At 62.0% G+C, this 12,453-nt stretch overlaps 1 protein-coding gene across 1 annotated transcript; it reads right to left on the bottom strand.

Annotated features, from left to right (window-relative positions):
* Positions 1 to 2,110: 2,110 nt before the first annotated feature.
* On the bottom strand, positions 2,111 to 12,227 carry SOX10 (SRY-box transcription factor 10). The gene is made up of 4 exons (XM_019446860.2): positions 12,013 to 12,227; positions 10,980 to 11,512; positions 6,095 to 6,363; positions 2,111 to 4,034 (listed from the first exon to the last, which is right to left on the bottom strand). Exons 2-4 carry the CDS (start codon positions 11,432 to 11,434, stop codon positions 3,331 to 3,333), a joined length of 1,428 nt encoding a protein of 475 aa, XP_019302405.1. The 5' UTR covers positions 11,435 to 11,512; positions 12,013 to 12,227; the 3' UTR covers positions 2,111 to 3,330.
* Between the last annotated feature and the right edge of the window lie 226 nt (positions 12,228 to 12,453).

Genomic DNA, 12,453 nt, shown 5'->3' on the forward strand with positions numbered 1-12,453 from the left:
GGGTTAACCCTTAGGGGATAGGGTGTAAGGGAGATGGAAAAAGGGGTGGTTTTCCTCCCGTCTCCCTTCCCCTCTTTCATGGAGTCCGTCCCTTGCTGCTCAGCTGACCAGGCTGGGGCATAGGCTCTTCAGTCCTCGCCAGAAACATGTGGCCCCATCTCTATGCACATGGGGCCACTGCCTTGCTGAGGCCCAAGCTCATCCAGAACCTTAGGTCTAAGGGGTGAGCACAAGCCAGGTCTTCCAACTTCTCCAGGGTCATTTGTCCTCTCTGGGGCCACTTTCCCTCCTCCCGTATCCCCAATGACTTCCCAGTCCATCTCTGTCTCATGAGAGGCAGGGTCCTGGTGGTGGCGGTTTCATCTCGATGAGGCCCCTCCCCTCTGCCCTGCTGGCTCTGTGTCCACAACCCCACTGACAGCAGGAGCAGTGAACAGACTGGAAATGGACCAACAACCTGCTTTTCAATAGAGGGGAAAAGGTGGGTGTAAAAATTGTGAGCACCTAAGGTTAGTACTGATTGATCCCTGACAAAATTCTAGAACACGTTGTTGCATGTTTGAAAACACATAGCTAATAAAGAGGAGATCCAGGAGCCGTCAGGGTTTCTAAGAATATCGCCAAATGAGCCACATTTCCCTTTCTCAAAGGTTACTGGTCTGGTAGGTTGGTGGGATAGAGCGAATCTTGATTTTAACAAGGCATCAGGCCAGTCTCTGCATACAGCCACAATGGAGAAGTTTGTACTTCTAAATAGATTCAAAATTGATCAGGCAGTCTTCCCCTAAGAGTGCAGATAATAGAACCGATGATGGAGAATCTTCAGTCGTGTATACGGGCCTGTCCCTGTTCATTTCAACTTTTTTTTTTTTTAAATTAGTGACTTAGGATATTCAAGTCTGCAGATCCATAAAGCTCGGAAGGAGCGCTAATAAGTTGGACCCAGAATTCCAAGACTTAATAGAGGTGGGGAAATGGTCAGATCCCACAAGATGAAATCTATTAAAAATCAGCATAAAGTCGTGCATTTATCCACAACATAACAAACAAAGACCCCAGAGAATAGCTTCTGTATAGTTTGGGCTGGAGCCCAGAGATCGAAGAAACAGATGAGGGGGCTGGGGATGCTGGTCTGGAGCAGCAAGAGAAATATCACCAGATTACAAGCAGAAGTGTGGCCCACAAGCCACGGGCAGGTGAAAGTGACGGTGGTTCAGAGCACAAGCTCCGGAGTCCCCTGGCTTCAGATTCTGGCACCAGCCCTTCTCAGCACCCACCTCTCGAAGTTTCGCAGCTGCCCGTGAGGAAAATAGGGAGAATGAGCGGGTCCACTCTCTCCTAGGCCTGAATGGCAGAAACCACTTGGCCGAGCACTTGGCCAGGGAGCGCTCAGTGCATGGTAGCTGTTGCTGTTGCTACGGGCGGGGTCTAAGGAAGACTTCCAACCGCCAGAGCCATCCATCGGTGGAGCGTGGCGGTAAAGAGGTTTCCCTGGTCCCTGAGAACTGTCTGGAATGGCACCGGGGGGAGAGCTCTCGGGAAATGAGCCCTGGAGGATTAGGTTGCGTGTCTGCCACGAAGACTTGGCTTGATCCTGGAGTGGACCAAGGTGTGTGTGTGTGTGTGTGTGTGTGTGTGTGTGTGTGTTAGGGGAGAGGGGGCACAGAGAGGGGCGCGGTGAGCGAAGGCCCATCGACACATCCTAAAGGACAGGCCTGCTGGCTGCAGGCAGCCAGACGTCAGGTTTGACCCCCGCCCCTCTTTCAAATTCCCACCCCCTCTGCCAGGCAAGTAAGAGGGGCTCCTTGGAAGGTGCTCTTGCTGAGTTCCAGCTGAAAGGCAAATGAGCCACCTGCAGCGTGGGCACAGCTGGGCTGGGGGAGAGCTCCCGGCGGAGGCCTCAACCCCGAACTCAACGCTGAGCCCACGGGGATGCCGGCCGTCCCCATACCCTGCCTGGCCTCCGCCTTCCTTCTCAGGGGAGAGAGGAGTCCTTTGGATGATCTGTCCTTTGAATTCCACCCCTAGGCCACTTCCAGAGAGCATTTGAGGGAGCCCAGTTGAGGGATAAGAAACCAAGAGACAGGCCAGGTCAGGCCCACCAAGCAGGTAACCGGAACCTTTAACTTTATTATGTGGAAGGCTTAATGCAGAGTTAATAGGGGCTGGAGTACCTAGGACGGGGGCGAGGGGAGAGGGAGCTACTGAGATAAATAAAAGGGGGCAGTCATGAGTTACATGTGGACTGTGGGGGCTGCAGAACAGGAAGATGGGGGCAGACAGAGCTACATACTTTATTCAGATACCACTGGGAAGCATAGGGCAAAAGGCCAGGGCAGAATGTACATGTCGGGAGTTTAGTGTCCTCGGCCTGCTCCCAGCCACCTGGGCGCCGGGCCCCGCGTCTCCTCCCGGAGCTGAGGGTCGGGGCCTGAGCAGCTACAACACTCTGGGAAGCCTGAGGAGTTGGGGCTGACAGAGCAGGGACCGCAGAGCCTGGTGAGGGGCGAGGCGGCGGGGAGCCTGGGAGGAAGGCTCTGTGAATTGTCTCTGAACCCTTGCCTGGGGCCCTGCCTCCTCACCTGGGCTGTGCCTCCAGGTCTGGGAGGCTGTGGCGGAGGAGGAGGAGGAGGACCGGGGCCTCTTTCTCCGTTAGACGAAGAAGGGGGTTTGGTGGGCACAGAATTGCATCTCGAGGCCTCTGTACCAACTCCTGCCTGTGTCCGGAAGGGGAGGGGGCGCTGAGGGGATAAGGAGACCTCCCTCTGAGACCCCTCCCCTCCCAGGCTTTCAAAGCGGCGGCGGACATAGCCCACTGCAGGCATCATGCAGGTCTCTGGGTGGCTTTGATCTTAGGCACAGTGGCAAGGGCTATGTCAGACCCCTCATTCTCCACGAGAGCGCGAACATGGGCACAAGGTACGGCAAGGCCTCCGGTTCCTGCCCAGCCCCGGCTGCCTCCCCCACCCCCAGAGGAGGGTGAGAGTGGGTCCTTCTCAGGTCCTGGGATGAGGGTCATTCCGGGGGGGCGGGTGGGGGGTGGGAAGGTGCGGCCCCTCATCGTTCAGTCTAGGGGCGACAATCAACCTCCTTCTCCTCTGCCCAGCCTAGGAGCCCGGGGCTTTGCCTGGGCTGGAGCCTGGATAGGACGGGGTGGGGTCATCAAAGGCAGTGAGCCAGACAGAAAGCCTTCTCTCCGCTGTCAGCCTCTGCACCCTCCTCCACGGCCCACCACCAGGTCTGGGATGGGCGAGGAACAGGGCACAAAGGCTGGGGGAAGGGGCATGCTACCCAGAGGGGCCGGGCAGGGTGGTGATGACAGGGCCCCCTTTAAGGCCGGGACAGCGTCGTGTATACTGGCTGCTCCCAGTGCGTGGGGCTGTGGGACTGGGGCCCTGAGGGGCTGGGGTCAGAGATGGCCGTGTAGAGGGGCCGCTGCGAGGGCCCCATGTAAGAGAAGGCCGAATAGAGGCCAGAGGCCTGGCCTGAATGGCCGTAATAGGGTCCTGAGGGCTGATGGTCAGAGTAGTCAAACTGGGGGCGGGAGATGGAGGGGAAGGCAGAGCCGTAGTGGGGCAGGCTGAGGGAGGTGTAGGCGATCTGCGAGGTGGATGGCTGGTCGGTGTAGTGCGGGGGGCCCTGGGGCCCCGCGGTCTCCGTCTTCACCTGGGCTTTGGCATCCACACCGGGTGGCGAGACCGTGGGCAGAGCCACACCCGGTGGCTTGGAGATCCAGGCGGAGTGTCCACTGGCCACAGCCAGGGCGCTGCCCAGCCCGTAGCCGGCTGCCGAGTAGCCGCCCACGTGGCCCGGGTGCCCGTTGGGTGGCAGGTACTGGTCCAACTCGGCCACATCAAAGGTCTCCATGTTGGACATTACCTCGTGACTGATCTCACCGATGTCCACGTTGCCGAAGTCGATGTGAGGCTTCCCGCCCTCCCCCATGGAGCGCCCATCCCGCTTGGGGTCTGCCTTGCCCGACTGCAGCTCTGTCTTTGGGGTGGTCGGAGGGGTAGGTGGACCATGGCTCTGGCCTGGGGGGAAGGGAGACAGAAAGCAAGCGGGAAGCCGGGTCAGAGGCTTCTGGATCCTGATGGCTCACCTTCAGAAAAGCTGCCTCCAGGAGGCCGAGGACCGATCACTGCGTGACCTCGTGGGTCCTGCGTGTTTGGGCAGCCCGAGCTGGCATTTCACTTATTTAATGGTCTAGGGCTGGTCTCCAGTTGTCTCTGAAATTCCCCATTCTTAGGGGCGTGTCCTGCCTCCCGCCCAGAGCGGGGGCTCCCTCCGTCACCCATGTCCTGGAGAGGCTTGCTGCGTTTTGAAAAGCCCTCTCTGTTGGGGAGTTCTTCCTCATATCGGCTGATGTCGGCTCCCCGCCCTGCTCCACTGCCCCTTCGCTGCCGACCCCGACGGGTCTGGCCCTTGGTCTGCACTTGTCTGTTCTCTTCTGCGCATGCCTGGCTTCTGCCAGCTGCTCTCCTTGGTGCCGACCTCTCCTGCCCTCATCGCTCTTGACTGCTTCACTTTTGCTAGCTTGCCTGGGCCCCCTCCCCCACCGTCCACCCCCACCCCTGGCCCCCAAACAGCCATGTGTCCCCTCCGGCCCCATCCCTCCTGGCCAAAGCCAGCTCGGGGGGGGGGGGCGGGCAGCGTGCCAGGCACAGGGCATACAAACGTAAATCAAGTGGATCCTCTCTTCCTAAGCTCAGAGTCTTGGGGGAGATCCAGAGACGCGCACAGTAGTGGAGGGCAGCATCAGAAGTTACAGGGTATGCAGAGGGCTCAGGAGACTAGAGGAAGGTGCCACCCCCACCCCCCACCTGCCCTGGGGACTTGGGGAAGGTCTCACGGAGGAGGGGTAGCTGAGCTGGGCCTTGGAGAAAAAAAAGCCCATGCCCACAGTTATAGCCTGGGGTGGTGGTTCTGTACCTGGTTCGGGGTCTTCTGGTGTGTGTGTGTGTGTGTGTGTGTGTGTGTGTGTGTGTGTCCCTGAGTCTCTGAAGTAAAGTATATGTGTGTGGGGGATCCCCTCAGAGAGAGAACACGTCCACAATCTACGAGGCCAGGGGCTCCTTGAGGGCATTTCTGTGTCTCTCCCCCCCTCTCCCACCACTTCAGACCAGAGGCAATGCCAAGTCGTGGCCCGGCCAAGCGCTCTGGATTTTGAGACACCGCCTGGGTTTGCATCCTGGCTCTGTCACTGTGCGATTCTGGGGAAATGCCTACCGTCTCTGACCTACTGCCTTATCAGTAAAACAGAGATGACGGCAAGCGGCTCAGACGCGGCCTCCTTCTGGGAGGCTCTGGCTTCACGCACACTTGTGTCTTCTTCATTCATTTGTTTCCATCCCTGCCCCTCCCTCTGGACTGTGGGCACTCCCACCGCCAGGGACCGTGGTGGCTTCTCTTGTTGATGCCCCTGGCGTCTGCTCCCAGGCCGGGCACAAAGGGGGACGCCAGGTGTGTCTTCTGAAGGTAGAGCTGTGCTCACGCAGGCTTCTGAGCCCAGGCGGCGCGGCTGCCCTAATCACAGTTTGGAGTGACTGAGTTAATACTCAGTATGGCAATTAGCGGGGTGCCTGGTACACCCCGAGCAGGTGCTCAGTTAATGTCAGCCTTACTTGCGCTAACGGAGATGAAACAAGATGGCCCTATGTCTGTTCCTCTGTGGCACGATCTCAACATCCCATGCCGTGGCTCCCCCATCAGACTGAGAGGTGGGAAAGAGGCAAGGGTCTCGCCTCCATCTGATCTCCCATTTCTCAGAAGCATCCTGTCTCTGCTTTCCCTGCTGTAACTCACCCCCGCGCCTCCCCGGCCTCCTTAACTGGCCTCTTGGCTCAGCAGCAGCAGCGCCCTCTTCCATCAGCCAGAGCCATCTTGCCCAGCCACTTCCTCTGGCGCCTCAGCTCCCACTGAGGTCCCTCTGGGCCCCTGCACCCCAGCTGGGGCAACGAACGGCACAGCGCCGCGAGCCTCCCCAGCGCCCAGGGCGGTTGTGGGTCATCAGAGTCTCACGACGGCCAGCCTTCGCCCCTCCCCAGCGCCCAGGCTGTCCCCACCCAAAGCTCATCATCAGCCCAGCGCTCACCTGAGGGGTGTTCAGGGTTCCCGTCTGACATGGGGGAGCCCTCTCCCGGGTGCCGGTGGTCCAGGTGGGCGCTCTTGTAATGGGCCTGGATGGCGGCGGCCCCACCCTGCTCGGCCTCGCCGCCGGGACACTCTGACTCCCCCTGGGCCGCCTTCCCATTCTTCCGCCTCCGGGGCTGGTACTTGTAGTCCGGGTGGTCCTTTTTGTGCTGCATCCGGAGCCGCTCGGCTTCTTCAATGAAGGGGCGCTTGTCACTCTCGTTCAGCAGCCTGGGGCAGTACAGTTGGGGGAGACAGCAGAGGGGCCAGAGTGAGTATCTACCCTGGAAGAAATGAGGTCCCTGGATGGGGAGCCCGGCGGGCAGGGCCCGGTTCTTTGATTTACAGTCTGGAAGATGTGAGGCCCAAGGAACCACAGGCTCAGAAGGCTGTGATCTCTGTCCCTAAACTCAGGAGCTTTGGTGCGAGAGCGGGATCAGGCTGCTGCTTCTGGCAGCCCCCCGATGATGGAGTTAGCGGTAGGCATAGAGCATCTGAGGGACGCAGAGCTTCGCTCAGTTCAAGGAAAGGAAAAACTTTCTCGTCATCAAAGCTGTCCGCGGATAGAACACTGGCTGCCTCCTTAGGGGGTGGGCTCCCTGGAGCTGGAGGTACGCGAGCCGAGAAGCAGCAGAGTGCGGGGGAAGAGCCCAGACTCTGCTACCTGCTAGCGTGTGACCGCGGACAAATCGCTTCTCTGAGCCTTCGTTTCTTCCTGTCACTTCTCTGAGTCTCAGTTTCTTCCTATCAAATGAGGATGATAAAGCCTACCTCCCTGGGTGTGGGATTGGCCAAGGTAGTGTGCGTGAAGCACTCTGCACTGGGCCTGGGGGAGGGGAGGGTGGGCACCTTGAGGAACAGGTGCCGTGCCAATGCTGGGGGTAGGCCCTCTCAACTCTGGAGTGCTCATTTTGTGAATTCCAGTGTGGTGTGGCTGGAGGGGCAGGACGTGAGCCCCCTTCCCTCTGTGGGGTCACTGCATCCTGGGGGAGATCCTATCTCCTTGTCCAGGGGGTGACAGAGGGTAGAGGAAGCTAGACTGTCTCCCCAGACCCTGGGACAGAGGCAAACAGACCCTCTCCCCAGTCTGAGACCAAGCTTGGAGGAAAGCCTTGAAGGCAGTGCCCCTGCCCTCCCAGCTCCAGCCTCGGGGCCCGGGCTGGAGGACGGTGGAGGGGGTGATGTTTAAGGCTCCGATGCCCCAGGGTGAGGAGGGCAGGACAGGGTACCTTGCAGAGGGAGTGGAGGGGAAAGGACGGACTCCTGAGTCCTACACAGGAGGGACTTTGTGGGCGCGGCTCTGTCCCTCTGCCCAAAGGGCCTCTCCAGCTGCCCACCCCCTCCCCAGTGGGTGCTCTCTTCCCCCAGTCAGCAGAAGCCGAGCCCTCATGCCCAGGATGGGAGGGGGTGGTCATACCAGGCACCTCCTAGCCGGTGGCGGCATTCCTGTGCGGCTTAGCTTCCCCGGCTGCCCCCCTCCCCCCAGGCGGCCGGCACCCAGCCTAGCGTAGCCCAGCTTTCGCCAAGGGTCCCTCCGACTGAGTGATGGGATGGAGACCCCAGGCTAGCGCCCCAGGGGTCAGAGAGTGGGCTGCAGCCCCAGGCCGGGGCCCCTGGGAGGCTGGGCCGGCGGAGTGGGTGGGGCGGGCCCGAAGGGGGTGTGCGTGTTGGGGGCGGGGAGACAGCGGTACTAGAGGGCGCAGAGCAGGCCCAAGACCCCAGCGCGGAGGCTCCGGAAAGGCTGGGGACCCTGAGCTTCCTGTCCCACCCAACTCTTCCTTGTGCCCTCTGTGTAGCTGGCAACTGGGCGTGACTCAGCAAGAAAATGGCAGGGGGCACGGAGCGGGGGCACAGGCCAGAAGAGAGGGAAGCTTCCAGTACCGCGCTCACGGTCGCCTCCCACGCGGGGTCCTGGCAGTACCCTCACCTTGACAGAATCCGCACTTTCAGTCCTCCCCACCCCCACGCGGTTGTCGGATGGCTCCAACCCCAACCTCACACTGACCTCAATTCTGTTCACTCCCTCCTAACCCCAGGCCCATCATCCGGCCCCACCCTGTAAACCCTCTCAAATCTAATCTTGACCCCAACACCAGCCTCACTGGGCATGGCCCCCCTCCCAGGCCCCAGCGGTGCCCACAGCTCTAACTGCAAACCCCATCCTCATTTGGCACCCGGCCTCTGTCTTCTACGTGTTCAAAGTTTGGAATAGAGGATATGGAGGGTAGACTGGTTCTCCCCCACCCCCGGAAAACTGGAAACCCCGGCCAATGGGTGGGGGGCTCCCAAAGTGGGGCACTCACTGCTGCTCTCCTGTTAGGGAAGGGGCCTGTGGGCTTGGGGGTCAGGAGAGGCTCCAGCCTGTGACCCCCTTTCTAGTCTCCTGACTCTATTCTCTCCAGACAAATCAACCCATATACAACCGTCACCACGCGATGGGTATCTAACAAGACTTTCCCAGGCGCGCACGGAAGGTTAGCTCGACTGTCGGAGCTCACGTCGCCACTTAGGAGCCAGGACCTGGATGCTGGTGTGTCTGACCCCAACCTACTTCCAGCACCCCACACGGTCTGTCTGCATGTCTTGCTGTTTTCGGGTGTAGGGCCCCCGTTTCCCAGTTCTGTCTAACCATCCCCCTTCCTGATGGCCTGGGAGTCATGATCCTGGGAGGGCTTCCAGGAGGAGCCCCTGGAGGGACTGGCCAGCCCAGCCCAGCCCATCTTTAGATGCCTCTCAGGACCCCTCAGCCAGGATCCTGGTAGCCCGCTGGGCGTGGGCATGGCCTTGGATCCTTGTCAGCGTCCAGCCACCCTCCTGCCCCCTGGGGCTGGGTCCTGGGCAAACAGTGCCTGCTTTCCTGATTGCCCGACCCTAGCGTGGCCCTGGAGGCCAATCGATGATGGCCAGAAACCAGTCTTCCTGAGGGAGCCCGAGCCCAGGGCTCTGGTCTGGGGGAACGGGGACAGGGACGATGGAAGGTCCAGTCTTAAATCCTTCGCAAGGGGTGAGGGAGACGTGGGGGTCCATCCTTGCTTTGATGTTATCACTGGGCCGGTGCCGTGGTCTGTTCACAATCCCCAGGGCCTGCTCGTCTGCCTGCCTGTCTCCTTCCTGGCTCTCTGGCTCTCATTTGCTCTTCTCTGTACCAAACTGGCCCCGGGCTGAGCCCTACCTGGGTGCGGATGGACCTTGGGCAGAGCTGGAGCCTCTGGGTCCACACAGCAGGCTGGCCACTAAGCCCAGGGCCTGCCTGCCCAGGATGAACAGAGCGCCGAGGGCGGAGACGGGGAGGTGAAGGACTACCAGGCCGTCAGCAAACACGTGGCCAAGGACAGGGCCATGGGACTGGATGTGAATCCCTCTCGGTCTCTTGGGGGCCCTCTTCAACCTTTGGCCTTCTAGGCCCTTCCATGATGCTGGGGCCAGCATGGGGACGGCAGCAGCAGGAGGGAGGCAGGCTCCCCTGAGAAGCCCGGACTTTCTGAAACTCAGGTGCGCCTCGCTCCTGCCCTCCCCATCTCTGCCTGTCCGCCTCACTCCTGACCACACCTTAGAGTGAAGGGGTAACCCGCCACTGTCACCAAGGACAGTGTGGGGGAAGACCTCCAGATGAAGAATCAGGGGACCTGGGTTTGGCCCTGCTCTGCCACCAGCTGTGACGCGGCCTTTGCGATCCCTTTGCCTTTGTGGGCCTGTCTCTCGTGGGGAATCAGGTGGCCTCTGCGGGCTCATACCTCCCGGAGCCCCTGTTCTTTTTCTGAGCTGCCCGGGATGCCTGAGGTCGGGGGTTGCTGCCCTGCTCAACATATCCCAAGGGGCCGGGCTGAGCCCCAGACCTGAGCTGAGGGGGGCCCCGACTTCCTCCGTGGGGGGCATGTTCTTCCCCAGAGGTTCGGCCCCAGGGAACCTGGGACTCTGAGGGACCCTGGGTAGGAAGGGGCCAGGGTTTCCTCCTGGGTATGGCTCTCAGCGCCAGCTCTGGGGCTGAAGGGGTAGGAGGTTACTCAATGCTGGGTGGGGCCCTGGAGAAGAAGATGGCGGCCGGACTGGGAGAGGGAGGGGGGGAGGGAGGGAGGGAGAGGCAGGCCTGGCAGCTCTGGGACAAGGTGGGAGGGGAGACTTCTTTCTGTGTGTCCCCTTTCCTAGGGAATGAAGAGCCCCCCCCTCCTCCCCTCCCCAGCCTGAAGGAGGAGAGGATTAGGAAGGCACCGTGAAGGTAGCTGGGACGGGACGGGATCCTGCAGTGACAGATCCTTGGTGGTTCTTCGTCCCTCACTCTTTCAAAGACTCCTGTCCGAATTCCTTGTTTTCTTGAGCTGCCCCCTCATGCTCCAGCTGGCTGCCTCAGTTTCCCTGCCTCTCCAGCCAGGCCTTCGGCTCTTTCCCCAAGCATTCCTCGGGCATCCCCCTGACCACTGGGACTGGTGGCCGTGGCACCGCTGAGTGTGCTGTGCCTGCGGGAAAGCCATGAGTGAAGGCCTTTGGTGTGGGCCGCTCGGGATCCTTCCCTCCCCCTGGCCTTCACTCCCCCAGGGAGAAGCGCAGACGCTGCGCCCGCCACCCGACAGAATTCCAGCCACGAGGGGGCGCCCTCTAGCCCGCTGCCCCAGGTGGGGAGCCGTGCCTAGGCCGCAAGAGTTCTAAGCTAGCGCCACCCCAAGGGGGTAGTCGTGGGGGAAGGGCGGGCCCGAAGCCCACACCTGGTCTTCCAGGCCCATCAAAGCGGTGGCTCCCCGCCCCCCACACCCCCACCGGGAGCGGGGCCCGGGCAGTGCCCGTCCAGCCTGAATCCACCCGCAGCCAGGGGGCCCGCGGGAGCTCCCCGGAGGCGAGTCGAGGGCGCTCACCTCCACAGCTTGCCCAGCGTCTTGCTGAGCTCGGCGTTGTGCAGGTGCGGGTACTGGTCGGCCAGCTTCCTGCGCGCCGCCTGCGCCCACACCATGAAGGCGTTCATGGGCCGCTTGACGTGCGGTTTGCTCTTGCTGGCGCCGTTGACGCGCACGGGCATGGGCACCAGCGTCCAGTCGTAGCCGCTCAGCACCTGGCTGACCGCCTCGCGGATGCACACGGGGAACTTGTCATCGTCCGCCTCGCCGTCCTGCTGCTCCTTCTTGACCTTGCCCAGCTCGCCGGGCCCCGGGCTGGCTCGCAGGCCCGATCCGCCGCCACCGCCGCCGCCGCCGCCGCCGCCGCCGCCGCCGTCGGGCCCCAGCGAGGGCGCGCTCCCTGGGGACAGGCAGCGGGGCTCCTCGGAGCCCACGGGGCTCAGCTCCACCTCGGACAGGTCCTGCTCCTCCGCCATGTCGCCCCCGGCCGCCGCCGCCTCGGCCGCCTCCCCGGGGCCCGCCGCCGGGGTCCTGGCGAAGAGTCCAACGCCCACCTGGACGGGAAGGAGGGAGCGATGGAGCGGCGGGACGCGCAGCCCCGACGGCGGCCCCGAGACGCGACGCGGGCACAGCCCCGAGGTGGCGCCCGCTCTACTCCCCCTGCACCCGCCGGAGCCCCTGGGGCCCGCGCACATGCCAGCCCCGGGCTCGGCCTCCTAGCGCCCGCCCTCCTCGCCTTCCCACCACCTGGTCCCAACCGTCTCTTGGTGTGGGTGGGTTTGGGTTTTTTTAAACCTCCTTTTGGGTGGAGGTTTGTTGATGGAAAGGAAGAAAAACGGACTCTTTATTCTGCTCTAATCCTGGCTCCTGGAATTTCCCACCTTTTCTCTCACCTTTCCGGCTTGCCTTCTGCCTGCCCCCCAATGGAGTCTAGAGGAGCCGGGTGGGGGGCAGATATGGATGTCAGTCACTCCCCACCCAGCCCGACCCCGCAGGGGCCCAGGCCCGGGCCCAGGAAGGCAGGAGCGGAGGAGCGGGCTGTGCACTCACTCACCTCCTCGGACCTCTCCTCCAGTCTGGGGCTCGTCCTTAGGAAGTGGAAAACCGTGTCCCAAGGTGTGCGGTCCAGCTCGGGGCTGGGGGGTGACGCTGGTGGGCTGGGAGGGAGGGGCTGGGGGGCCCTGAGCCTCAGGCCGCGGCCTCGTCAGGACGGAGCCTGAATCCTCACCACCAACCACCCTGGCCGGACAGCCTGAGACTGACTGAGCACTGAGCTGCTGCGGAGGGCTGGGAAGGAAGGAGGGGGAGAGGAGGAGGGGGAGGGGAGGGAGGGAAGGGCAGAAGGTGGAGCCTCCAGCGCTGTCCTTCATCCCCAACACTCAGGGCTCCTCCGCCAGGCCCCCCCACCCCAGCTCCAGGCGCTGCTGTCCCAGGCCCGTCTTGGGGCCTGGACTTAGGGAGATGGAGGAACGGGGGGTGGTCAGGCCAGGAAGCC

This window comes from Panthera pardus, unplaced genomic scaffold (genome assembly GCF_024362965.1).
Source record: "Panthera pardus isolate Hobbes unplaced genomic scaffold, ASM2436296v1 HiC_scaffold_6, whole genome shotgun sequence".
NCBI classification, from domain to species: Eukaryota; Metazoa; Chordata; class Mammalia; order Carnivora; family Felidae; genus Panthera; species Panthera pardus.

Bases quoted from the DNA above. Each gene is read 5' to 3' on its own strand.
- SOX10 (XM_019446860.2), bottom strand. From the start codon at position 11,434: ATGGCGGAGGAGCAGGACCTGTCCGAGGTGGAGCTGAGCCCCGTGGGC. The intron at 6,364-10,979 runs GTGAGCGCCCTC...GTACTGCCCCAG, and splicing joins ACGCTGGGCAAGCTGTGGAG to GCTGCTGAACGAGAGTGACA. The intron at 4,035-6,094 runs GTGAGCGCTGGG...CCTTCCCCCCAG, and splicing joins GAACCCTGAACACCCCTCAG to GCCAGAGCCATGGTCCACCT.